General features: G+C 44.4%; 12 protein-coding genes and 1 non-coding gene across 33 annotated transcripts; 6 read left to right on the top strand and 7 right to left on the bottom strand.

Annotated features, from left to right (window-relative positions):
- Nucleotides 1-138: 138 nt before the first annotated feature.
- On the top strand, nucleotides 139-742 carry CG42819 (uncharacterized protein). Its single transcript, NM_001201799.2, has one exon. It carries the CDS (start codon nucleotides 201-203, stop codon nucleotides 639-641), a length of 441 nt encoding a protein of 146 aa, NP_001188728.1. The 5' UTR covers nucleotides 139-200; the 3' UTR covers nucleotides 642-742.
- Nucleotides 666-5,015, bottom strand: CG13384 (uncharacterized protein). 11 transcript variants are annotated; one of them, NM_001201794.2, is made up of 7 exons: nucleotides 4,904-5,015; nucleotides 4,575-4,770; nucleotides 4,373-4,473; nucleotides 3,085-3,253; nucleotides 2,092-2,986; nucleotides 1,639-1,811; nucleotides 666-1,579 (listed from the first exon to the last, which is right to left on the bottom strand). In NM_001201794.2, the coding sequence occupies exons 4-7, from the start codon at nucleotides 3,221-3,223 to the stop codon at nucleotides 1,335-1,337; spliced, it is 1,452 nt and encodes a 483-aa protein (NP_001188723.1). In that variant the 5' UTR covers nucleotides 3,224-3,253; nucleotides 4,373-4,473; nucleotides 4,575-4,770; nucleotides 4,904-5,015; the 3' UTR covers nucleotides 666-1,334. The 11 variants fall into 11 exon arrangements, with proteins under 11 accessions (NP_001188723.1, NP_001188725.1, NP_995657.1 ...); NM_001201796.2 differs by having other exon boundaries at nucleotides 2,092-2,995; nucleotides 4,930-5,015; NM_205935.3 differs by having other exon boundaries at nucleotides 4,930-5,015.
- Nucleotides 5,016-5,332: 317 nt separating this feature from the next.
- Dad1 (Defender against apoptotic cell death 1) lies at nucleotides 5,333-5,858 on the top strand. Its single transcript, NM_135378.4, has one exon. It carries the CDS (start codon nucleotides 5,458-5,460, stop codon nucleotides 5,794-5,796), a length of 339 nt encoding a protein of 112 aa, NP_609222.1. The 5' UTR covers nucleotides 5,333-5,457; the 3' UTR covers nucleotides 5,797-5,858.
- Rcd4 (Reduction in Cnn dots 4) lies at nucleotides 5,813-6,609 on the bottom strand. Of its 2 annotated transcripts, none has more exons than NM_135377.3 (2): nucleotides 6,200-6,609; nucleotides 5,813-6,135 (listed from the first exon to the last, which is right to left on the bottom strand). In NM_135377.3, exons 1-2 carry the CDS (start codon nucleotides 6,512-6,514, stop codon nucleotides 5,851-5,853), a joined length of 600 nt encoding a protein of 199 aa, NP_609221.1. In that variant the 5' UTR covers nucleotides 6,515-6,609; the 3' UTR covers nucleotides 5,813-5,850. The 2 variants fall into 2 exon arrangements, with proteins under 2 accessions (NP_609221.1, NP_001188722.1); NM_001201793.1 differs by having other exon boundaries at nucleotides 6,200-6,557.
- A 53-nt stretch (nucleotides 6,610-6,662) lies between these two features.
- CG13392 (uncharacterized protein) lies at nucleotides 6,663-7,649 on the top strand. Of its 2 annotated transcripts, none has more exons than NM_001273318.1 (2): nucleotides 6,663-6,881; nucleotides 6,947-7,649. In NM_001273318.1, the coding sequence occupies exons 1-2, from the start codon at nucleotides 6,763-6,765 to the stop codon at nucleotides 7,497-7,499; spliced, it is 672 nt and encodes a 223-aa protein (NP_001260247.1). In that variant the 5' UTR covers nucleotides 6,663-6,762; the 3' UTR covers nucleotides 7,500-7,649. The 2 variants fall into 2 exon arrangements, with proteins under 2 accessions (NP_001260247.1, NP_609220.1); NM_135376.2 differs by having other exon boundaries at nucleotides 6,747-6,881; nucleotides 6,947-7,565.
- A 56-nt stretch (nucleotides 7,650-7,705) lies between these two features.
- Nucleotides 7,706-11,208, top strand: AlaRS (Alanyl-tRNA synthetase). 2 transcript variants are annotated; one of them, NM_078787.4, is made up of 3 exons: nucleotides 7,706-7,790; nucleotides 8,018-9,022; nucleotides 9,146-11,208. In NM_078787.4, exons 2-3 carry the CDS (start codon nucleotides 8,028-8,030, stop codon nucleotides 11,049-11,051), a joined length of 2,901 nt encoding a protein of 966 aa, NP_523511.2. In that variant the 5' UTR covers nucleotides 7,706-7,790; nucleotides 8,018-8,027; the 3' UTR covers nucleotides 11,052-11,208. The 2 variants fall into 2 exon arrangements, with proteins under 2 accessions (NP_523511.2, NP_995656.1); NM_205934.3 differs by lacking the exon at nucleotides 7,706-7,790 and having other exon boundaries at nucleotides 7,882-9,022.
- Nucleotides 11,209-11,263: 55 nt separating this feature from the next.
- On the bottom strand, nucleotides 11,264-12,435 carry CG17294 (uncharacterized protein). The gene is made up of 4 exons (NM_135375.4): nucleotides 12,298-12,435; nucleotides 11,949-12,245; nucleotides 11,677-11,893; nucleotides 11,264-11,623 (listed from the first exon to the last, which is right to left on the bottom strand). The coding sequence occupies exons 1-4, from the start codon at nucleotides 12,384-12,386 to the stop codon at nucleotides 11,459-11,461; spliced, it is 768 nt and encodes a 255-aa protein (NP_609219.1). The 5' UTR covers nucleotides 12,387-12,435; the 3' UTR covers nucleotides 11,264-11,458.
- Nucleotides 12,436-12,672: 237 nt separating this feature from the next.
- CG13390 (uncharacterized protein) lies at nucleotides 12,673-13,968 on the top strand. The gene is made up of 2 exons (NM_135374.3): nucleotides 12,673-12,840; nucleotides 12,907-13,968. Exons 1-2 carry the CDS (start codon nucleotides 12,697-12,699, stop codon nucleotides 13,906-13,908), a joined length of 1,146 nt encoding a protein of 381 aa, NP_609218.1. The 5' UTR covers nucleotides 12,673-12,696; the 3' UTR covers nucleotides 13,909-13,968.
- Nucleotides 13,921-15,009, bottom strand: Wdr82 (WD repeat domain 82). Its single transcript, NM_135373.3, has one exon. It carries the CDS (start codon nucleotides 14,941-14,943, stop codon nucleotides 13,990-13,992), a length of 954 nt encoding a protein of 317 aa, NP_609217.1. The 5' UTR covers nucleotides 14,944-15,009; the 3' UTR covers nucleotides 13,921-13,989.
- Nucleotides 15,010-15,219: 210 nt separating this feature from the next.
- CG17292 (uncharacterized protein) lies at nucleotides 15,220-19,016 on the bottom strand. 4 transcript variants are annotated; one of them, NM_001298821.1, is made up of 6 exons: nucleotides 18,829-19,016; nucleotides 16,845-17,012; nucleotides 16,717-16,783; nucleotides 16,182-16,589; nucleotides 15,556-15,930; nucleotides 15,220-15,486 (listed from the first exon to the last, which is right to left on the bottom strand). In NM_001298821.1, the coding sequence occupies exons 2-6, from the start codon at nucleotides 16,870-16,872 to the stop codon at nucleotides 15,342-15,344; spliced, it is 1,023 nt and encodes a 340-aa protein (NP_001285750.1). In that variant the 5' UTR covers nucleotides 16,873-17,012; nucleotides 18,829-19,016; the 3' UTR covers nucleotides 15,220-15,341. The 4 variants fall into 4 exon arrangements, with proteins under 4 accessions (NP_001285750.1, NP_001285749.1, NP_723380.1 ...); NM_001298820.1 differs by having other exon boundaries at nucleotides 18,223-18,940; NM_164811.3 differs by having other exon boundaries at nucleotides 18,829-18,940.
- asRNA:CR45341 (antisense RNA:CR45341) lies at nucleotides 18,800-19,127 on the top strand. Its single transcript, NR_124144.1, has one exon.
- Nucleotides 19,128-19,379: 252 nt separating this feature from the next.
- Pp2A-29B (Protein phosphatase 2A at 29B) lies at nucleotides 19,380-23,432 on the bottom strand. Of its 5 annotated transcripts, none has more exons than NM_001298819.1 (8): nucleotides 23,076-23,432; nucleotides 22,221-22,374; nucleotides 21,740-22,158; nucleotides 21,599-21,673; nucleotides 20,774-21,539; nucleotides 20,440-20,712; nucleotides 19,910-20,247; nucleotides 19,380-19,754 (listed from the first exon to the last, which is right to left on the bottom strand). In NM_001298819.1, exons 1-7 carry the CDS (start codon nucleotides 23,157-23,159, stop codon nucleotides 20,066-20,068), a joined length of 1,953 nt encoding a protein of 650 aa, NP_001285748.1. In that variant the 5' UTR covers nucleotides 23,160-23,432; the 3' UTR covers nucleotides 19,380-19,754; nucleotides 19,910-20,065. The 5 variants fall into 5 exon arrangements, with proteins under 5 accessions (NP_001285748.1, NP_001245944.1, NP_001027226.1 ...); NM_001259015.2 differs by having other exon boundaries at nucleotides 19,388-19,754; nucleotides 20,071-20,247; NM_001032055.3 differs by lacking the exon at nucleotides 19,910-20,247 and having other exon boundaries at nucleotides 19,388-19,754; nucleotides 23,076-23,277; nucleotides 23,347-23,432.
- Nucleotides 23,433-23,806: 374 nt separating this feature from the next.
- CSN8 (COP9 signalosome subunit 8) lies at nucleotides 23,807-24,615 on the bottom strand. The gene is made up of 4 exons (NM_164809.5): nucleotides 24,491-24,615; nucleotides 24,366-24,430; nucleotides 24,142-24,317; nucleotides 23,807-24,081 (listed from the first exon to the last, which is right to left on the bottom strand). Exons 1-4 carry the CDS (start codon nucleotides 24,545-24,547, stop codon nucleotides 23,831-23,833), a joined length of 549 nt encoding a protein of 182 aa, NP_723378.2. The 5' UTR covers nucleotides 24,548-24,615; the 3' UTR covers nucleotides 23,807-23,830.
- Nucleotides 24,616-24,759: the final 144 nt, after the last annotated feature.

The raw sequence follows: 24,759 nt of genomic DNA, 5'->3' as shown, positions 1-24,759 counted from the left end.
CGACAACTCCAAATGACCACAAGGGCCACTGGATGACCCAGTCATTAACCAAACGACCACGTTTTACCACCAAAAATTGATTAATCCATCCACGTAGTACCCGAAAAACATATAAAAAGACAGGTAATGAACAGCAAAGTTATCAATCAATCAACAACGGTTCCCTCATAAGTTCGTGTATCTCTTGCGTCAAAGCCAATATGCGCAGCTACGTGAAGTCATCCTGTTCCTTGCTGGTTCTGGTCCTGGCACTTGGAGCGGTTTCAGCTCAGCCAGCACGGCTGGCAAAGCAACTTCAGAAACAGCAGGCAGCACCCTATCCATCCGCCGACGAACTGAAGCCGGAGGTGCCATTCGAGGAAGGAGTTCCGGATCAGACATATGGACCACCGGATCTGACCTACGGCCCACCGCCTACCGATGCAGTTGAGCAGCTACCCAGCGATGAGGAGCCGCAAGACTTTACACCCGATCCGGATGCAGAGGAAGTTCAGCCTGTCCAGCAGGCACCCGCTCGCCTGACCAAGCAGATTAGGAACGGTCCACGAGCTCAAGGACTGATTCTGCTCTCATCGAGTCCATTGAGAGTGGCTAATTCCAATGGAATCCCATTCCCAGTGACCATTCAAGCCCTGTGGTAGGAATACTAAATAACATCAATTGTACTGATTTTTATAAACATTATATTAATTATTGTCTTTGTTACCGATTGAACTATTAAAGAACATTTGTTGATACACCGAATTGATGTATTTACAAAACTTTATCGAAGGTCCCATTTCGGGACCAGTACGGCTAGGGGTATACATATATATGTATTTATAGTTGTATAATTACAAATAATCGAACGATAAAAGTATGCAGATAACATTAGCTAATTTCGGTTTTTGGGAAATTCTTAGCAGTTGCTTTGGAATGATCTGCCCCGACCTAGACTACATAGTAAAAGCTAAATAATAATTTAGTTAAGAATACTACGTAAAATCACGTTTGGCATTGTGCGGTCATCGAGTTAACACAGAAATAATCTCCAACTGACAAACTGAACAAATGTTGAAAAACTTTCTACTTAAAATGCTAGTTATTGTCTGGTACGATTGCAGCTGGCTGATAACAACAAAAAAAAATGCAACTAATTTGCCATAAATATAAATTAATCACACTAAAGCACCGCCACTGGACTGGACCGATACCAGTTGGGAAATGGTAAACAACTAATGGTAAACATATTCGTAGTCTGAGTGTAACTACATAAAGCCTTCGTCATAAATTCGCACACATTTGTAGGCAGAACTAGCCAGGTTCTGTTTTCGATTCGCTTATTTCGATTAAACTCAGTGGGTTCTGTCGTTCAGGATTTGAGCTAAGCTGGCCCAGGTGCCAAACACAAAGCCACAGAGTCCAAAGATCAGGATTAAAACGTCCTTCCATAGCATCCAATTGAAGCGTCCATAGCCAACGTTGTAAAATGTAATAACTTCAATTATGGGTGGTGCAATTAGGGCCAAAGCTGAGCTGCTGACGGCTCCTACCAGCGAGATAATGGAGCCTAGATTGGGAATGCAGGTGGCCAGCAGGACTGTGAAATAAAATACGATGATAATTGGAACATTTTAAATATTGACTATCTATGCGTACAGGTAAAAGTGACCAGAACAACTCGCAGCACAGTTGCTGACAAATCCTTGGCCCTCGTTGTATCGAAATGACTTCGCACAAAGGGCTCCACGATGTTCACAGGCACATAAAACTGAAGCGTATACGAGAGGAAGATGGCCACCGCCATTGAAATCCGCACCAACTGGGAAAGTCTAAATATGTAAAGAGGAAGACAATTAAAATATTAGTATTGCAGTCTGGGAATATCATTAAAAATTGTTATAACACCTTTTGCTAGCTTTATTATCATGTAATTTAAAATTATTTAGACAGTAAAGTTAATAACGATCTTAACTATCTGAACTATCAATATTTCGAATAGCGCTTTTCAAATAGCAAGAGCATGTAGATTATGTATATCAGCATGAGAAATATTAAATCCCTCTGTCTTACAACTAAAACCGATTAGCAATGGAAAGTTTAAGGACTTACGTGTCGCCCTGCGGCAGATTTAGGGTAATGCTGCCCTCCACGTGTTCGCCGTACTTCAGGTAGCCGAAGAACCCGACAGCTGTGTACAAGCAGGCCACGATCACCATGCCCGTGTTGAGGACACCTGTGGTGCCGCCAAAGTCCTCGGGTGTGCGCATATTGTTCTCCAAGGGCAGGACAACACCAATTCCCTCGAACGCGTAGATGGCGGTTCCAAAATATAGAGGCAACGTCGCCCAAGTGGCCACCGGCTTGACCGTGTGCACATCCGGCAGATCCACCAGCATGTACGAGAATGTAATGGCCAGTCCGGCAACTGTGAGCAGGGCGGCAACCAGCGAAACGGGTGTCAAATACTTCAGATTCCGCACCAGATTCAACAGGATCATGGGTCCAAGCATTATAAGCAGGTAAATCTGCACAGGCATCTTGTAGTAGTGATCCATAACGTCCTTGATATTCAACGCCACAAAGAGGAAGTAGACGCAGCAGAAACCGATTTGCGTGATAAACAAGAACGTGGTAACAATTCGTCGAGCCAACATGGAGTATCGTCTTAGTCCCAAAGGTCCCGACTCAAAACTGCAGTATGCCACCTCCGAGAAATCTAACGATGGCTGCTGGAATCTCCGGCACAGCTCGTGGGAGCAGTTGACCAGCATGTGCATGCAGTGAGTGCAGATGGCTCCCATGATCATTGTGCCAAAGAGTCCCACATAAAGTCCGGCGTTCTTAAAGGCATCCGGCATTGCCAGAATGCCCGTACCAATGTTGCCCTTCAGCAGATGAACCAGGGTATCGAAGTTGGACGTCGGATGCTCCAGGTCGCGATGATGGGTGGGGTTATAGGACTTATCCGTCGATCCAATTTCATCATCTCCCGATCCAGAGGCTGCTGCGTGCACTCACAGAAAAAAGCGAAAAAATTATAAGTTTCTCGTCATACCTCAATTTACTTTGTAATAACATATTTTGACCTGGTCACAAACTCACCTGCTAAGCTGTCCTCGCTGTGCACGTTGACGAGAGTGTTGTCCGGCGGAGAGCTGCGCACGGGTCGTGCTGCCGATCCTCGACTGCCCTCGTAGTCAGAGGCATCGCTCTGGAGGAGCAACGGCTGTCGTTCCGTCATCTTTTTCTTGCGCGGCGCTCCCTCGGGAATCTGGAAACAGGGGTAGGTAAGTAACTAAGAGCGTTGGATTTTATGATGCGCCCTCTCCGGCTGCACGAAACAAACTAAGAGTGCAACTTGAGACGCCCGCTTTTCGCCTCGGAAATTTTCCGCTGACTCAGTTTTCCACGCTTATAACAATAGGAGGTGCAGATAGTGCGTTGCATAGTGGACAGTGATCGCGTGCCGGGCGGAGTAGAGTGGAAAATTTCGACCATGCTGATAGTCCAAGTTAGCCTTGGACTTGACTCAAAGTACGATTAATGTGATCATTTCATTACTTTGCATATGGGTCTGATTACGCGTGCTTCGGAAGTCGATATCATATTGACGAGTTCGTCTCCCACTAGAGTATAGCTTTAAAGTCGAAAACACCAACAAGTCGCGAAAAACAATCCATACGTAGAGATAAGACCCGCATATCTCCTGCGAAGCCAGCGAGCATACCATAAATCACAATTATATAATGTGTATCCAGACGGTGAATCAAATATCCACCCATTATATTCAGATTATTGACTTGAGTCAGCAAACGGAATTACTCAAGTTGCATTATTGTGATATTTAATACTACTGATAAATTTCTTGAATGAACATATAAGGCGAGAAGAAAGTTTTCGCAAATAAACGTGAAATCAAAGTGTTAACTTAACAAATACAAATTATAATGAGAGATATACATAATACATAAATGATACATAGGTTCGAATCATTCTAGCGTTGATATCATTTGCATATTTATGTATCATGCATGCAGTATTCTGGTTATATTGCCATTTTGACAAGTAATCATGCTTTTCTTACTTTAACACTAGCTTTAAAAAATAGATTTAATAATTCCAGTGTGCTTGCTTTTAGAAGACCTACATATAAGTGCTACATGGTCATAGAATGTGTGCTATTTATTTAGCGAGGAATTAATAGTGCTTAAATCGTAAAGTCTACCTAAATCCAGACAAGCAGCCGACTTATGTCAAGAAATCTTTATTTGAGAGCCATAAAGAAATCAAACAAAGCATTACGAACTTATTTTCGTTTTATCTTGCATCACAGACTTGCACAACAAGGTGCGACATTACAAAGATACATAACTATATCTTTTTCACTTACACTGACTGTATCGGAAATTAGATGTATCTCAACTGGAGATGGTTGAGTTGTAGGAACGCGTCTTTTGGGCAGTTGGAAAAATGATAATGTTGAAACTAAAACTGAAACAAAAACATAATTAACAGATGTACGGATACGAAATCAAAATAAACCCATTCAGCATGCGCAATTTGATGACCAGATGTGTCTGGCTCTGCTCTACCTGTTGAAGGTTGGTCAAAGGTGTCAGGTCCTCCATTGATTTTTTCCCGCTTGACACTGACAATGAAATGGGTGCTCCTGCGAAGGTCACAACGCTGGTTTATCAATGCGAAGAGCCAATCAAATTATAAAGTTCATTTATTGCTGAGTTTGGGGTGCGTGGTGGGAGGAGGCTATGGCAATTATCTTCTCCCAGTCTGCGAATCGAACAGAGAAAACATCAGCAATGAATCATGTTGTGTTCATATAAAAGAAGTTTGATAACACGCTGCATCACTGTTGCACATTGGATAGCAAATGTTTATTGTAACGTTGCAACGCACATCATACCCTTTTGTGGTGTTTTAAATACATACGTTACTAATTTCTTCGAACTCAACTCGCAATAACAATTGCCTCTCACCCCAAAACAAGCACTGAAGAAGCAAAGCAAGACACAACAATCGAGGATGACTTTCCGTATCTATCGATTAATTCGCTGATTTGGCGGTACAGTGAAAATCGGATAGAAAACTTTATTAACGGGTTAGAAAAAGAATTTGTGTTTCTTTTTATATAAATTAAATTATAACATTACCTCTCAAACATATGCAACATTAAAAAAGAATCGATAGCGGTCATTAATCTATAAGATTTGTTATGTTTTAGTTTTAACTAAAACACAAAAATTTTTTAATATATAAACCTATTCTTTATTAAACTTCAAGGTATTGAGTGCCCACTGTACTTGCGCCTTCATCGATAAAGCTATCAGTATTATTTTCAAACTAGACGAACGGTCCTACTTTTGAGTTCTCTCCCAATTTGTGACGTGTCTGCGATTAATTTGTTAAAAAGCGCCTTTATCCTTAAATATCCGGACAAATATCACATAAAATAGCAAAATGGTGGAGCTGTCGAGCGTCATTTCCAAGTTCTACAACGACTACGTGCAGAATACGCCCAAGAAACTGAAGCTGGTGGACATCTACCTCGGCTACATTCTGCTCACCGGCATCATCCAGTTTGTTTACTGCTGCCTGGTTGGAACCTTCCCGTTCAACTCCTTCCTATCTGGTTTCATCAGCACCGTCAGCTGTTTCGTCCTGGCAGTGTGCCTACGCCTGCAGGCCAATCCCCAGAACAAGAGCGTGTTTGCCGGCATTTCGCCGGAACGCGGTTTCGCCGACTTCATCTTCGCTCATGTGATCCTTCATCTGGTGGTCATGAACTTCATCGGTTAACAAAGCTACAAACATTCTGATATTCTCGGATATATTTATAAATAAAATGTAACTCTAATTGTATGTTCTCCTATATGCGCCGAAAAAATCGAAGGGTCCTGGTTCCCAATCCAAGTGGAGTACTGGTTCCTTAACAGCCATGATCATGGGATCTACTTTCTCCGCATAGTCGGCTAGCTGGGGCTCGCTTATGGCCTTGCATGATTCCGATTCTTTCGATGTGTGCTTTAAGGCATCCGGTTTTCTATTGTGCGGCACCAGCACAGAATCGTTGACATTGAGAGGCACCAGGACCCCGAATACAACACGATTCGGAGCGAAGTTCATCTTTTTGGTGATCTTTGGGGTAGTTACAGAATATGTTATTATAAAACAGTATACATAATTGAAAACCTTAATTAACCTGTGGGGCGATAAAGTTAGAATCCTTATTAAGGTTCATATCCAGCTTAATGTTGGATATGATATGGGCCTCGTTCTGCTTGCGCACGGTGGTGTTGCATTTGGGCACGGCTAACTTGATCTCCGGGTTTTTCCCGTTGGTCATTGCACCTTCTTTGGCTTTCGGACTGTCCGGCGAACTGTTATCCGCATGAGAACCGTTGCAGGATTCGACGAGCACATTCGGCGGTGCAGACGACAGTTTGGCCACAGAAACGCGTCGCGCTGTGAAATTCCTTTGGTTCGCATGTACTCGGTTCCTACGTTTGTGAGGCATTTTAAGCAGACTCGCAAGAATTATGGTAGTACACTTCAATTCGCCTCTGATATAAAACAGCACGCAACACTGATTTGACCATTTAACAGCACTGATATGTCATCATCTGTAAATTTCGCGTTACTTTCCGAGACCTTTTTCCGATACCCACTGTATTCAACATTCTCACACCGGTTCGGGACTTATACAACACTGACCCATAAGCAGCTGTTTTCTGAGAACCAAATATTTTGATAAATTAATGAAAAATGGCATTATCACGCGCCAAGCCCGACGAACTGCCCAGGGACGCGGTGGTCATAACAGAGGATCAGGCCCTCAAATACCAATGGAAGATTATAACTTCCTGGGACAAAATAGGCGAAGTGTGAGTGCATGAAGCCTTCTAAAGTTGCCGCTTACCTAACAAGCGATCAAAATATTGCCTTGTAGATGGTCGTTGCGCTACACGCCCGGAATTCTGAGTGCTTTGGCTGCGGGAACGGGCGCCTACATAAATAATCATTATCGCACCAAGCTGCGACTTGGAGGACATGGTCGATTGTCCACTTACCTCCCGATTGTCGCCGTTCCCGCCATATTTACCATGCTGGCGCACAAGTTCTTTATTCAGCGGCCCATCCTACTAAATCCGCTGGGCGAGTGCCCGGTGTGCATCCAGATGCGCAGTGCTGCCTTTCAGACAAGTCTGGGCATCGTATATCCCACAATTCTGGCCCCATTCGCCGCATTTCTGTTCGCAACCCGCTGCTACACGTACCGTATTCCCTCGATTACGGAAAATCCCAGAGAAGTGTTTCTGTTGTGGCGGAAATTTACACGCCCCATTGTCCCAGCCTTAGGAACCTTAATCGGCCTGCAGGCCCTGCTAACCATGTTCCTTACTGGCCAGGAGGACAAGCAGAACTTTAAACTTATGTTACGCATGAGGGAGATCGAGCACCAGGTGGAGGAGGAACACTTGCCACAGCGAATGGACTTTTAATTGTTACACATTGTTAACTAGCTCAAATAGAGGCGCATTTAAGAGCTTATTCTAAATGCATTTTTTAAAATTTGTGATTTTTTACATATATCTGGAGGGTTCTAGAGTGCAATTAATGTAAATTAAGCAAGTGGACTTAATTTTAAATATAAAAAAATTATTTTCTTCATTATGCCATCTCTAAATCTATCGATATCTCATCCAGTTTGCCGCATTGTCTATCGAGCCAATCTCACACGTTGCTGCAGTCGGCTGACGAAATTGTTTGCATTTGCATTTACTGTTTGAAACGTGAGTAATACATAACTTGTTTTGGTTAGGTACCAGTGTGGTCTATTTACATATACGAAAAATAAACAAGTAAACGTTTTTTGATTCAATTCGCTTCCAAATTGTATAACTTTGTCACGTACTGTGCAAAGTGCACTTTCACTGCTCCGATTTGTGGCCGTTTTAAGGGGTTAGGGAGCCCCAATTGTCGCGTGGCAACGTTTACACTCACGATTTGTCCTTTGCAGAACCAGCAATATGAAGTTACTCACAGCAAAGGAGGTGCGCAACGCCTATCTGGACTTCTTCAAGGAGCAGAAGCACATCTATGTTCACTCGTCCAGCACGATTCCATTGGACGATCCCACGCTGTTGTTCGCCAACGCCGGCATGAATCAGTTCAAGCCCATTTTTCTGGGCACCGCTGATCCCAACAGCGAAATGTCCAAGTGGGTGCGCGTGGCCAACACGCAGAAGTGCATTCGCGCCGGTGGCAAGCACAACGATCTGGACGACGTGGGCAAGGATGTCTATCATCACACCTTCTTTGAAATGCTGGGAAACTGGTCCTTCGGTGACTACTTTAAGAAGGAGATCTGCTCCTGGGCCTGGGAGTTTCTCACGCAGCGACTCGCCCTACCCAAGGATCGTCTGTATGTGACTTACTTTGGTGGTGACGCGGCCAGCGGTCTGGAGCCCGATCTGGAGTGCAAGCAAATGTGGCTGGACTTGGGCCTGAAACCGGAACACATCCTGCCGGGCAGCATGAAGGACAACTTCTGGGAGATGGGCGAGACTGGGCCCTGCGGACCATGCTCTGAGCTGCACTTCGACCGGATCGGCGGGCGCAGCGTTCCGGAGCTGGTCAACATGGACGATCCCGATGTCCTGGAGATCTGGAATCTCGTGTTCATCCAGTACAACCGTGAATCTGATGGCAGCTTGAAGCAACTTCCCAAGAAGCACATTGATTGCGGCATGGGTTTCGAGCGGCTGGTGTCCGTCATCCAGAATAAGCGATCTAACTACGATACCGATCTGTTTGTGCCACTTTTCGATGCCATCCAGGCGGGCACTGGTGCCCCACCTTACCAGGGTCGTGTGGGTGCCGACGATGTGGACGGCATTGACATGGCCTACCGCGTGCTTGCCGATCACGCCCGCACCATCACCATTGCTTTGGCTGATGGCGGCACTCCGGACAACACTGGCCGAGGCTATGTGCTGCGACGCATCCTTCGTCGCGCTGTGCGGTAAGATAACTTAATACTACGTCTTATATACATTATATTACATTAGTCATTAGTCATTATTCTTGATCAATTAAAAAATTACACTCTCTAAGCAATAATAATCTTGACATTATCTTCCCACAGTTATGCCACTGAGAAGTTGAATGCCAAGCCCGGTTTCTTCGCCACCCTGGTGAACACAGTGGTTGATCTGCTTGGTGATGCCTTCCCGGAGGTGAAAAAAGATCCCCAACACATCATTGATATTATCAACGAGGAAGAGTTGCAGTTCCTTAAGACGTTAACGCGCGGGCGCAACTTGCTGAACCGCACAATCGAAAAGTTGGGTAACCAGACTACCATTCCCGGAGATGTTGCTTGGCGGCTGTACGACACCTACGGCTTCCCAGTCGATCTAACCCAGCTTATGGCAGAGGAGAAATCCTTGAAAATCGATATGGATGGCTATGAGGCAGCCAAGCATAATTCATATGTGCTTTCGCAGGGCAAAGGTGCTAGCAAAATCGAGGAGATCAATCTGGATGTGCACGCCATTTCGCAGCTGCAGGAGCAAGGTGTGCCACCAACCAACGACACCTTCAAGTACAAGTACGAGGCTGTGTCTGACGAACGTGACTCCGCCTACAACTACGGTGTGTGCAATAGTAAAATTGTTGCCCTGCGCTTCGAAAACCAGTTTGTGAACGAGATCACCAGCGGACAGAAGGCGGGCATCGTTCTGGACAAAACAAATTTCTATGCAGAGAGCGGTGGTCAAATCTACGACCAAGGTGCACTGGTTAAAGTCAATGACGAGGCGAACGAGTTCCTTGTGGACCGTGTCTACAACCGCGGAGGCTACATTCTTCACATTGGCGTTGTAGAGGGCACCCTTAAGGTGGGTGATGAGTTGGAACTGCACATCGACGTGGAGCGTCGCTGGTTGACCATGAAAAACCACTCGGCCACCCATGCCCTCAACCATTGCTTGCTGCAAGTATTGGGTAAGGACACCGAACAGAAAGGCTCTCTGGTAGTGCCAGAGAAGCTACGCTTTGACTTCAACAGCAAGGCGGCAATGACCATCGAGCAGGTGTCCAAGACGGAGCAGCTGACTAAGGAGATGGTGTACAAGAATGTGCCGATCTACGCAAAGGAGTCGAAATTGGCCCTGGCCAAGAAGATCCGAGGCCTGCGATCGGTCTTCGACGAAGTGTACCCGGATCCCGTTAGGGTAATCTCCTTCGGAGTGCCCGTAGATGAACTGGAGCAGAATCCCGATTCTGAAGCCGGCGAACAAACCTCCGTCGAGTTTTGCGGCGGCACCCATTTGAGGCGCTCGGGTCACATAATGGACTTTGTTATCAGCAGCGAAGAGGCCATTGCCAAGGGTATCCGAAGAATTGTGGCTCTTACAGGACCCGAAGCTCTGAAGGCACTGAAGAAATCTGAAGCATTTGAACAAGAAATCGTCCGGCTTAAGGCCACCATTGATAACGATAAGTCCGGTAAGGACTCCAAGTCGCATGTGAAGGAGATTGTTGAGCTGACTGAACAGATCTCGCATGCTACGATTCCCTACGTGAAAAAGGACGAGATGCGCAATCTGCTGAAGGGCTTGAAGAAAACATTGGACGATAAGGAACGTGCCCTGCGTGCCGCTGTCTCGGTCACTGTTGTGGAGCGCGCCAAGACTCTGTGCGAAGCCAATCCCAATGCCACCGTGCTGGTCGAGCAGTTGGAAGCCTTTAACAACACCAAGGCGCTGGATGCCGCACTGAAGCAAGTGCGCAGCCAGCTGCCCGACGCTGCCGCCATGTTTCTGTCAGTGGATGCGGACTCCAAGAAGATCTTCTGTCTCAGCTCGGTGCCGAAAAGTGCCGTGGAAAAGGGTCTGAAGGCCAACGAGTGGGTGCAGCATGTTTCCGCCACGCTGGGAGGCAAGGGAGGTGGCAAACCGGAATCCGCCCAGGCATCGGGCACAAATTACGAAAAGGTGGACGAAATTGTCCAATTGGCCAGCAAATTCGCTCAGTCGAAACTGTCTTAAGAGCATAAAGGATTCGAAAGCGGCAAGACCTTCAATTACTCACAATTTTGATACACAACTATGCTTAATCTTAATCCGTTGATCTGTTTTAAACAGCATTTCAGATGAATTTTTACGGCTATTTATAAAATAAAAGCATTTATACACTAAATTAATTACATAATTGTGTTTGGCTGTATTCGTACATCGTTGAAAAATGATTCGGGCTAGTTCACACTTTAAAAACGGGTCCTTTATTATGTTCCACATGAAAAGTTTATAATCAGAACTGAACTTATTTTGAGCATTTAATTATATCTAAGCCTTACCTATATCAGTAAAGTCTTTTTAAGTAACTATTTTAAATAAAAAATTCGTCAGTATCTATGTTTTAAACACGATAAACATTTGCAGAAGCCCAATAAAGCCTAAGATTGGTTTTTCTGTATAATCCAATCGACAGCCTCTGCAAAGTTTTCCAACAACGCTGTTGGAGGTGGGGATGGTTTGACATCCGGCAGATATTTGCCGGTCTTGACCAGAATTCCCTGCATGCCCATGCTCATGGCGCCCACTATGTCATCATTGGCATCCTGCGAATCAAGAATTCGTTAAGTTTTCAAAATGTATTCCTTACTTTACATACATCTCCAATCATAACGCATGAGGCTGGATCCCGACCAGCCAGAGCTCCTTCGAAGAAATAAGGATTGGGCTTGCCAATCACTTTGGCAGTTCGTCCTGTAGCGAACTCCAAACCCTTGACAAAGCACCCTGGGCCCAAGGCTAGGCCTTCTGCTCGTTTGTAGTACTTACCCTGATGCACGGCGATCAGTTTGTGATTCTTGTTTTCCAATAGAACGCTATTGCAGAGATAATCGTTAATTGAGATAAGAATATCCTTGCTCGGATGCTCACTTAAAAGCCTCATTCAGCTGTTCATAGTTAAAGGCCTTGGGTGCCAGACCGATTACAACTGAATCCTTATAGCGCCTAGTGTCCTCCGGCGGAAAGTCCTGTCGTGCATCCTCAGACAGAATATAGTACGGATTTAGTCTCTCATTTTCCACATACGAGACTGCGGCACTCAAGGAGCTGTAGATCTCAGAGGCGTCAAGTTGGAAGCCAATCCTGCATAGCCGTTCGTGAAGAGTGGCCTTTGAATCCTTCGTGGTGTTTGTAACGAATTTCACCAGTACGCCAGAGTCACGCAATCTACACGGCAACTTTGAAAATAATTACGAATACCTTGGTTTAAACTAAGCACCTTTTTAACGCCTCGACAGCATTCGGAGTAGGTTCATCCTCCACATGCAAGGTGCCACTGAGATCAATGAGTGCTCCTTTAATAGACATCTTTCTCAACTGTTGAAAGCTTCTCGTTCCTCTGGATAACAAAAACATAATTTCCAGCTGGTTCGATAGCTTTCGATAGTCGTCGCGATATGTTTATGTATCAGCAGGTGATTTTCCACAGGTGTAGACGGGGATTCGAATACTTTTTTAAAAGTAAAAAATTCTAGCCGCCCTAAAAATACATCTTAATATATTTATATAATACATTTCTCGAACCTTTAGATCATTTAATTTAATTTCACTTGATTAAGATATATCAATCCCTATTACATATTTTTCTGACTATGCCCATGGTCACAAGACTTCAGCAATGTTATTCTCTACCGGCAAATCGTTTCTTGCGCGATTTTCATTGAATATATCCAGAAATGCAAAACCAATTGGTCTCATAGCCAACTACTGTCAGGTGGCATCAGCGCTGCGTCCGAAGAAGGCGAAGTCCACCCGGAAAGAGGTAGAATCATAAGATTGCAATGGAATTTACATAACTAATGCCACACTTTTGTGTCCACATTTCCAGGCGCAGTACTTCTCCGATGCCAAGAGGATACGTGCCATCGGCGGAAAGGGTGGCGACGGTTGCGTGTCCTTCCTGCAGCTATGGTGCAATGAAAGGGCCGGTCCAGATGGCGGAGACGGTGGCCACGGCGGGCATGTGGTGTTCCAGGCCTCTAACGATGTGCGCAACTTTAACCACGTGGGGAGTGTTCTGAAAGCTGAAGAAGGAGAGCCGGGCAGCTCCAAGGATTGTCATGGCAAGAACGCCAAGCATTCTGTGATCAAGGTTCCAATCGGGACGGTGATCAGGAATGCGCAAGGTCAAATTGTCGGGGATCTGGGACAAGCGGATCTTATGTTTGTGGCCGCTCGAGGAGGAGCCGGTGGCAAGGGCAACCGTTTCTTTACCACGGACAAGGAAACAAGTCCCAAGGTCAGCGAATACGGTCCTAGGGGTGAAGATCTATCATACACTCTGGAACTGCGCAGCATGGCGGATGTGGGTTTGATTGGTTACCCCAATGCTGGCAAAAGCACCCTACTGAATGCACTGACACGGGCCAAGCCAAAGGTTGCTCCCTACGCCTTCACCACGCTGCGTCCGCACTTGGGAACCGTCCAGTACGATGATCATGTCCAGCTCACCATTGCCGATCTTCCCGGACTCGTGCCCGATGCTCATCGCAATAAGGGCTTGGGCATACAGTTCCTAAAGCACGCCGAGCGTTGCACCTTGTTGCTGTTCGTGTTAGATGCCAGTGCACCGGAGCCATGGACGCACTATGAGCAGCTAATGCACGAACTCCGCCAGTTTGGCGGACGTCTGGCGAGTCGCCCGCAATTGGTGGTGGCCAATAAGCTGGACGTGGAAGAGGGCCAAAACAACTTTGAGGAACTGCAACGTCGCCTGCAAAATCCCGTGCTCGGCATTAGTGCCAAAATGGGTCATAATCTTGGACAACTCCTGAACAGCATACGTAGAGGATACGACCGCCACAAGGACCAGCCCCAGGAATCCAGTTAGAGGCCTCTGTTTATGTTATGTTGATTTATTATTTATAAATTAAATTGTAATCTTATAAGCTAAGCAAGCGGGAATCATTGCCTACAAGCCCTCCTCGGATGTGGGCAGCCAAAAAGCCATGTTGGTGCACGCGGACGCCAGCATCATGTATTTTGGATTGAACTGAACGCATTGCACCGGTCCCGGATGGTCACCATTCAGTACGGACACCTTATTGCCAGTGTCGGCATTCCAGATGTGCACTCGTCCATCGGTGCTGCCTGAAAAGATGAACTGCGAGTCTGGGCTGAAGCTTGCCTCGATGGGAATGCCCTTGTTGTTTGGATAGCCCGTGAACGTTTGTAGCGGAGTGCCGTGGAAGGCATCTACGAGCCGGATGACCGATCCATTCGTGCTGATCAGAATTGTTTTGCCGTCACGGGAGAACTTAAGGCCAGTCCAGTCGCATTCCTTCTCCTGATTAAGTTTAAATGTGACGAAGGGGCCTTTGTCGAAAGAGCGAAGGTCGTACAATTTAATGCTTTCCGAGTTAACGCCAGCGGCGAAGATCAAGCCCTCGGGATCGTAGGCAGCAATGGGTCGTCCAGAGAGATGCATCAGTCCCTGGCAGTTGGGCGAGCGCAAGTCCCACAGGCGCAGCGTCTTGTCCAGCGAGCCGGAGAGAAAGGTGTCCTCCACCGGCGAAATGCACAGCGAGATAACCTTCTTGGTGTGGCCGGGGAAGTAGCGCAGATATTTGTTGTCGTGCAGGCTGAGATAGCGTATGGTGTCGTCCACCTTGGTGGAGCTATGGATGGCCGTGTTGTTGGCGTGCGTAAAGTGGATTAAATCCACTCCATACTTCTTCGAGTTCACCGTGCGCGACTGCGTCCCCTTTTCGCAGTCGTAGATCACGATCTGGTCATCCTCGCTGCAGGATATTAGATGTTCGCCGTTGGGCGCAAAATCGATGGCGTTGATCTTGTCCGTGTTCTCTCGGAAGATCTTGGCCACCTTAAAACTGCGCACCACCGAATCTATTAGTTTTATCTTCATTTTAGCCTGTCGAATTTCGTTTTGTTGTCAATATGCTCAATTGTTGCAAACAATGTTATCGGTGGCAGAGGTTGACGGGTCGATAGCTGTGTTATCGATATCGCAACTTTCGAACTGGTTCCGGAATGAATTGCAAGAGCGGAACCAGCAACCAGATTTAAATTATTTGAAAGTTCAAAAAATCCATTCAAAAAAAGTAATTAATAAAACTCATTTAAAACCCCAAATAGTGCAATAATAATGTATAAATACCCCAAAGTAATGCAAAGTTTTTTTCAACAACAAAATTTAAGTATATTTTTCTCGTAAATCAAAATGTGGTGTAAGGCGTCATAGAAACAACAATATTAATATAGCTACATTTCATAATGTACACAGTGCAATTGTAGATGGTCTTATTAATTCGTTTTCTCCGACGGGCAGTCACAGGTGATGCTGTGGGTATTTCCCAGCAGATCCTTGGGGTCAACGTAGACAGTGCCCTCCTTGCCTCGAGCAAAAGGTGTATGTCCGTTGGTTTGTAAGTAAAAGTCGCCATGAATTCTGAAAATCACAATTTCAAATGATGAAACTAAATTCTGCGCTATGCATATAAGGCAAGTAGAAACTTACGTCGTGGGACAATGATGACCCATCACCACGGGCGGGCAATTCTCTACTATTTTGTTCTGCTTGAAGTCCGACCATTTCTTGGCGGGCACAGCATCGAATCCAATGGGATATCGATCCGAAACGCTCTCGGCCCAGAACCACCAGCTCCTCCGATGACTGGACAGATCGTTGTCGCTGAGCATCTTGTAGTTTCGCTTGGGACAGCCAGGCTGCAGGCTGTATCCACCATTTGGCCAGAAATCCGCCGTGCCCGTGCTCGTCGGAGCTCCGTACAGCCAGGCGTCCGTGTGTATCACGTCGACGAACTCCGCATCATTGGCAGACAGGTGCGTGCCCGGATAGAAGAGCGGAAATGCGGGATCCAAAGCGGAAATTCTATAAAAGAAGATTGGAGATAAGTGAGACAAGAAAAGGATTCAATATAAACTTTATAAACTTTGCCGAACAACGATTCTAAAAAAAAACTTTTTGTATTACCATATGGTAATACAAAAGTGTTAAGCTTTGGACATTAAAATTATTAACTAAATATCGTATATTAAACATCGTATATCATGACGTCGGCATAGACTAAAATCGAACCGAGCATGAATAAATAATTTGAAATCAAACCTCTTTCATTTTACCTTTTTATCTTTCTGACACCCTTGGTGCGTTTAGTAATCTCTCGGCCGAGGAGTCCGGCCAGCTGGCCGCCCATCGAGTGTCCGACAATGTGGAACTTCTCAATGTCCAGGCCATGGTCGAACATTTTGAGCAGGACCTTGGCCAACTCTGGGCCCAGCTGTTTGAGGTTCGGGAAGGCATCGAACATGTAATTGCCATCGGCCAGTTCACCCCAGTCTAGGACGATAAGATTGGTATCCTTTCGCTCCAGATAGGCCTCGGCTATGACGTGAATGCTCTCCACATCCGGATCTTCCAAGTAGCCGTGCAAATAGAGCACGGTGTTCTTGCCCAAATCCAAGTGCTCGTCCTCCAGAAGACTCTGGAAATCGGTTAGGTCATAGATATCGCTATCTGCCACCGTGGGTCTGTGAATAAAAGATAATGCTATAGGTGAATACTTGAATATATTTAAGAAATTTGGATATTAGTGCAATAACATGGCTTTATGTATAATTTTTCTTCATATTTACTAATAATAATATTAGTTCTTACCCATAATATAGTATAAACTTGGCTGTCGTTAGATCCGCCTTGGAGTTCTTGAGTCCGCAGAGGAGCCCTGGTTTAATAATTATCCAAATTGTATTAGCGGAATTTTCCATTTTCGCACACTTACTTACTGGATTTGTTTTTAATGGCCTTGTGCATGTTTCTGTGGGCTGTCGGCTATTAGTCCATAAAGTGATTGATTACGTGGCCAGTGGATTGTCCGGATATCCTCTGGTCCCATGCGGTGATTGGCAAAGACTGGGCCGGGCACTCGGTTGGCCGGATTAATGTGGCGTGGCCTAAACCCCCATTGAAATTGATAACTCTAATTAAATTTCAATCTTTTTCGGATAAGATAGTAATGGTGAGTTCGGCCAAAAAAAGCCTTGCGACATCGTAAGCATCGTGATTCACACGAGTGTGCCGCCCCAACGGCGGCAAAGTCCGTGTGGGAGTCCAAGCCTTTGCCTGTCCATGCATCATTCATGTGCTCCTACGGTGGAACATCCGATTTCGGAACATTCCAAATCTCCGCATTATTATTCATCCACTTCTATCGGCTGAACAAGTTTAATCGAACGCTAATCCCATTATGCACTTGAGGACTAATTCAATGGTGATTGAATGAATGCCATAAAAATAAAAGCTTTGTCGCCAGCCAGTCTACTTATTTCCAAATCACCACGATCAATTAAAATTGCAACATAATGAGTTTCCTCAACAGGAGTGAGCTGAATAATTACAAAGTTTTCCCGTTGAAAGTTACAAACTTAAAGATCGCCGTAACTATTATTGATCCATTAATATGATGGGTTTAATTATATATAGACTAATACAGCATGTTTATTTAAGTACAGTTTTACTAGCTATTTAAGTGCATTTTATTATCACTAAAATTAACTTTTAAAAAGTAATAGTCTTTTTATGGGCGGACCCTGTAACTTTGACCTTAGTAATATGGCTATCATAAAAAAAGTGAAATGTTTGACAGTTCAACCAGCTACAGGGCCCACTGTCTATTGCCAGAGATTACCTTAACCCGAGGTCTAAGTGAACAAACTACAGTGCTTAAATATGCAGACTTGAAATTACAGCAATGCCATTCAAACACACTTGTAAGCTACAGTCCAACGTCCCTAAGTGGGAACAAAAGTTAAAGTTTAGCTTGGAATATATTTGTTTTCGGACTGAATTAAATTAGAAAGTGGTGTTTCAGTTTAAGCATACATTGTTAAAGTACAAAGTACAATGCAGAACACAAGCAAATACAAATACTTTTTAAAATAAAATATATAAATACTTCAATGAGATTATGAAATCTCAAAACTTTCTTGTATAAACTAATAAATTAATATTGCAACTATTATTCTTGTCAACCTCCTAATCATAACATATCTAACTGAGGGAAGTTGGACTGTAGAAATGCTTATAAATGTGTACATAGATATATGTCGAAATGGAAGACCCCTGACCCTCGTTGCCTGCCCAACGCAATGGTAATTTAAGTACCGGCCTTCTTTTTTTGCCTCGATTTCGCCGTTGTATCGCGGACATAAATAAAGAGCACTTCAATTTATATTCCGGCTTATCGGGGGAAAATTAGCCGTCAGATAATGCTCAGTCGCACGATGGAGTATCACTGGTTTCGAGGGTAAGGAGGGAATCGAATCGGCGCCAAGTGTTTAGCGGAAGGTAAAAATAATAACGCTTAGCGAAACGCGCCACTTGGGGAAATCGGGCTAAATAATGAAGCACTAATTGTAATAACAGCTCAGCGTTTTTGACATATGCGAGTAATTAATGCATAGAGCCCATAGACTATAAATATTCGGACACTTGTTGCGTCCACGGGGGCAGGTGGATCGTAGGTCAGTGGACGGTAAACGGACGCGGAGATTGCGACAGCCGTGGGTAAACTGATAATGTTCCGCATTTGGCTGTGTTTGGTTGGGCACACACAAACACCTCGTTTTATTGTATACACACAATTGATTGGTTCCACCCATTTGCCCAATCAAATTTGCATCTGATCCCCCCATTGACTCCACCACATTCCACGCCGCATCCGATTCGATGGCGCTCGAGCGTCAGACGGAATAATTCAATGGCACTTACGCGTCCACACTCGGTTTCGGAATTCGATTCGAGAGTTAGGCAAACATTGGCCAACGCGCAGCGGAACGGCAAAACAAACAAGCGTATCGCTTCGTCGCAAAAGTCCAACTGATCTCTCGCTAGAAACTGCTCGCCACCACCACCACCACCACCACCATCATCCAATTAAAAAACCAAAAAGAAGCCCCAACTATCGCCAGGTGTCTGTTTGGCGCCTATCGATATCAGTCTAGCTTGCTATCAAAATCGTTTACTGCTGGAATGATTTTAGGATTTCAAAATAAATTAACAGTATTTTTAAAATGTAAAAATACAAGTATTTTGTTTGTATAATCTATGCTTTTCATAGCCATACCTCTCACAAATTATAAATAATCAATGCACCTGCCAAATAATCAGAATGTATATAAAGCTTAATTTGAACGAAACTATAAAAAGGAAAATATTACATTTCCAAACTTTGAACTGACAACTGAAACCTAGAAATTGGTATACAATTTTGGGAGTTAAATATTCAATTTTGCTCCACATTAAACTTTTCAATAGATCGTGTGATATTGTTTCACTACAATTTTATTTTTGCATTCAGATGCGATCAAATGTTCCAAACTCTACAAATGTTTTTAATAATGATCGTTATGCCTATGGTAATTTATATATAATATAAGTATGTAAGTAGTAATGTTTAGTTGTGTGTCGCGTTTAGTGGGTCTCCTCCCATGCTGATTCTCCGATTCTCTCCTTCCTCTGACTCCTGGCTCCATTCATCCCTCATCCAGCATCGGCTGCAGCGTTTAACACCTTCCGGGATCCACTACAATTTTCCGTTCTTAAGTGTTGTTGCTACATAATATGTTTTGTTGCCGGCGTTAAATACATACAGTTTTAAAAATAGAATAAAAAAAGATGCAAGAAGGTTGATTACGCTATAAACAAATATACAAAACACATTATTGCAGACGAACACAGAGTGGGGAATGGTGAGATAACCACGTGGTGATGGCGATGATACCGGGAAAGAGACAAAAAAATATGGCACAACATTAGTATCGGTTAAATATTTGATCCACTGCACTCGCACTTTAATCAGATCGGACATCTAGCCTGGTTATCTTGAACAAACAAACAATCAAATGTGAATACGATTATGACGGGGAGGATTAAACACATTGGCTTGTGGAACTGGCTGGAGACAGCGGGAGGCACATCACACGTCATGTGGTTGGCTACTCATCCTCTAACATTCCGAGTCAAGCGTGGGCGGCTCCGCTGCCTTGCCATTCATCTCCTGCAAAATGTCATTGTCAGCTGCCTCCGGCTGTCGGGGCGGTTCCACTATCAGCTTTGAGTCCATTGCCGCCTCAATTTTGGCGCCCATGCACGGCGGTATTGCCGTTCTAAACACATTCAGTTCCATTTCTATGGCAGGATTTTAATTAAAATTAAAGTCTTACTACTAACTGACAATTTATGAATTTGTGTAACTCTCAGATTCCCTGCATGCCTTAAAACTTGTGATAATGAATAATGTTATATATTGTTCTATAAGTTAGACCCTTTCTATCCCTGTCAAACGCTAACCTTGTTTATATTAGACTGTTTATTGCTTACCTGCAGCTATGCCGGCAATGGCCTGTGCAGCAAAATGCTTGACATCCACATCTGTGTCTGTGTTCAGTTTGTCGAGTGTGGGCTTTACTTGGGCATCAATGACGCTGGCCTCCAGGAAGGGCGAGATCTTCTGCAGGGTCTTTGCCACGTTGAAACGAACATTGGCAACGGGATCAGCGGCAAGCAGGAGAACTGTGGGCAGCAGCAACTTGGTGGTGATATCTGTGCCGCAGACCTCTGCCAAAACATTCAGGCAGAACAAGCAAGTCATTCCTAAAAATCATAAGAACCATAAGCATATATTGATCATTACAATTTCAATTCGATAACTTACTGTGCAAATAGTTCTTGTTGCGCGACATAACCAGAATCATTGGAATTATGGCCTGTTCGGCCCAGGGAGCTCCGAACTGCTCGACGAGCTTCTTCATGTTGAGGGTGGCTGCCTCACGAATGGCGTACACGTGATCGTTGAGCCATCCCATGCAGAGACCGCGCAGTTTTTGGTCAAAGAATTCCTGACCCAACTGACCGGCCAGAGCAGGCATGTACTCGATGATGGCTAGACGCACACGCCACTTGGAGTCCTCGGCCAGCTCGACGATGGCGGGCAGAAGCGACTGTGACAGTTGCTGGATACCGATGACGTCGTTAACGCAATCCAGGTTTGAGATGATGTTTAGGCGCACTTCTGGGCACTCATCCTTGAGTTGAATAAGGAACAGGGGGAGCAATTGCTCCACAGTCTGATAGGCGCCCAGCATGGGACTCAAGCCCATGATCACTGAGGCCAGAGCTGACTTCACATGAGGATTGGGGTCCGAGACAAGATCGCGGACATAGGGCAAAATGGAACTAAGGATGATTTGCACCTGGTTGACCTTGTCCAGATTGGCGCAGAAGTCCTTCACCTTGGTGGCCACTGCAGCGCGAACCTCGGCCTCGGCATCCTTGAGCAAGTACTGGAAGGCAGGCACCAAGTCCACCCTAGTAATCTCTGGGCCCACAGCCTTTTGCAGATCAACAAACTTCTCGGCCACCATGTAACGCACCCTCCAGGAAGAGTCGCTGGCGCACTGGCGCAGCGTGGGCAGAACCAGCTATGGAATATTTTTTGTAAGCCAACAGGTATTAACAATTTCAGCGCTGATCAACTTACGTGCTCTACATCATCCTGAGGCAGCAGCTGGGCAATGCTTACGCATGCCTCTACAGCCAGCAGACGGACAGAGTCCTGGAAATTAAGGATAAGGATTGATATTTTGGAGTGTTGTTAAATTGGTCTTAATCAGGTGCTTACCTGATCATCCTGTGCCAGCTGGACAAAGTTGGGAATCAAATCGGACTTCAGATACTCCGTCTCAACGACCTTGGCAAACTCGCCCAGCTTGTTGGCCGCTGCACGGCGCACCATGGGTGTCTCATCCTGGCAGAGCTTTCGGAAGTTGGCGCGCAGCTCGGCCTTCACTGGCTGTGTGACGCGTGGATAGCAGACCGAGAAGAGGCCGCAGGCAGAGGTGCGTGAGGTGAACCAGTCACCGGAAACCAATCGCTGCAGTGTCGGCACCACATGGATCTCCAAATCCTGGGCGCTGTGCTCAGCGGCCACGGTGCGTAGAGATTCCACAGCCTTGTCTCGCACCACGGTTTCCTCTACGGTGGCCAAACTCTCGAGGGGCGGAATCAAGTACATGGCAAACTCTGGCCCACCAACGAGACCTGGAAAGTAACGGCGGAACATGGTTGGAAATGTTTTCATTAGAAATTATATCTTTGCTCACTAGTAAAGTTGCCCAGTTGGTCGGCCAGGGCCAGCAGTACCTCGTCCTCATCGTATATGGTCTCGGTGAGGAAGGGAATCAACTCGGACCGTGTGCGCTCCTCGCCCAAAGCGAGTGCAATGGTGGACAGTTTCTTGATGGAGTTCAACCGAAGCTGTTTTGGTAAGGGAAAATATTAAAGATGATTATTTTAATAGGGTATTCAAATTTAGGATAAGTGGTAACTAATTCTACGATTTTGAGGTTATTATTGATAGGGCTATTGGTTTTTTTTTACAAAAGCGGTGGTCAACCTGTACCCTACATTTTATTTTCAAAAAAAAACGTAGCATATATATTTACTTAAGATATCTTTTTTAGATAAGATAAGTGATTAGATTATTCGATGTAACGAAAATATTTCATCTTACTATCTCATTTTAAAATCAGTTATGGTATTACTATTGATTGAAGTTGATCTATTTTTAACACGCGCAGTTGTAAATTGTTTTTGCAAATAGCAAATGCGTAAAAACTTATACTTATACATACATAAATGAAGGATAACAAAATCTACAAATAAAAAGCGGATAAAGACGTATACCCATAATTGCAATTAATTGATAATAGTAATTTTTTTCGCAAAACGCTAATCTTGTGTATATCGAAATTCGGTATAATTTCGATGCACACACTCGCACCAACACAAATGCCCATGCACACACGCACACACACACCGTGACGCATTTTTGCACAAATACAATCGCAGATAAAGCAGGGAGTGTGGGCACGCTACCCCAAAATTTAATCACTAGAATATTTCTGCACATTCTTCGCGAGATACAATTGGATTTCAGGTTTTAGGACATGACAAACCTGAACGTCCTCGTTTTTCAGTTCATCGATTAGAACCGCAATGGGATATAGTGAATCGTCGACCGATTTGTCGCTTGCTGCCATTTTTTCTGCTGTTTCTGCTGCTCACACACAAACACAAGCGCACTGAAAATCGGGTCTTCTATTCTGCAGGCAAACGACGAGATTTCTATTTGGCCCTCTGGCGATTCGCAGTTTACTTCTTCAAGGTTACAAAATAATTTCGCAAGGTACTATATTTCGTCGCTGCAAATTTTCTAAGAATCCATACAATTATCCGCTGATTGCTGTTCTTTTCGAACGAAAAACGTACGTCGTTGGTGCAAATTAATATTTTTTTTCTTCAAGTGACACAACGGTAGAGGTGGAACGCATATCGGTTATCATTCGATACTATCGGCGTTTCCGCGCGTCGATAGATTTTCTGAAATATATTTTATTTAACTGAATTCTGAAGAATATTAAAATCACACTTATTAAATTAGGCCAAGAATATGATTATATATCTACATAGATTACATGGAAAATTATAATTCTGTAGCCTTAGTTTCTAGTTCCTAATTTTTAGGTATACTTCCAAAAGCTAATTCGTACAAAACCCAATGGCGCCAATTCGGTGATTTAGCTAATATTTATAAATATGTCTAATAACGATATTAATCGAGTGTTTTTTAGATTGACACAGGCTGTGTGACCATAACTTTTCTTCAAATGTATACAAAAATCCAATTAAATGTATTGAAATTTATTGAGGCTTAATTCTCTAGGAAGGTTACAAACTCGGTCAACTTAAGCAACTGGTCATCGTTTCCACGAGCTGGCGGTGCTTCCTGAACCTTGGGCTTCAGGATTACCCGGTCACCGTCCAGTTCCTCAGTCCAATTTAAGGCCGCACAGGCGTGTTTCAGTTCGTCCTCCGACATTAGTGACAATTCCAGTAGATTGTGCTGGTAAATGGACATATATGCGCTGCCCATTAGTTTGAACAGCTCTTCGCGTTGCTTATCTAAGTAGATACATTATAAGTTTTTATATCCAATTAGTAAGCTTTTAGGCATAGCCATACTTAGAAGATCCTCCACAGGTGACTTTACTCTTTCCGACCACTCATACTTGATGTGTTTGAAGAAATCGGCATAGTTATTGTTCTGCAGGGCAATATTGAGCAGGTTCAGCTGGATCAGTTCCTTGTCATCCCTTAGGTTAGCTGGAACTCTCATCCACAACAACTTGGCATCAGCCCTGTAGCACAAGATTAAAATATGTATTTCTTTTATATCAATCACTTACAGTTTGTTTTGATAGAGGTAAATAGCAAGTAATTGCTGGTAGACTTCAGCTCCCAGTTCGACTTGCTGTAAAAGTATGGTTTTCTAGAATTCCATCTGTAGTGAATATATTAAACGATCACTCACCTCAAATTCCTCGTTCTCAAGCCGCTCCACTACTTCACTATATTTATTTAAATGCATTTTATTGGTAAATTCTTGGTCGGGAAACAATAATGTGACCGTTTAGCGTGCTGCAAGAAATGAAACCTTCCCAAAGCACTCCTGTGCTTGTGTAGAGTCTAGCTGACAATAGTATACATATATCGATAGCTAAATGAATTATTTTTACACAAATTAGCTTTCTATTTCCCTTTAATAAATCCTGTAATAGTCACTTAAAGTAAAGTTTTGAA

This window comes from Drosophila melanogaster, chromosome 2L (genome assembly GCF_000001215.4).
Source record: "Drosophila melanogaster chromosome 2L".
NCBI lineage: Eukaryota > Metazoa > Arthropoda > Insecta > Diptera > Drosophilidae > Drosophila > Drosophila melanogaster.
This window is presented reverse-complemented; position numbering and strand designations above follow the sequence as displayed.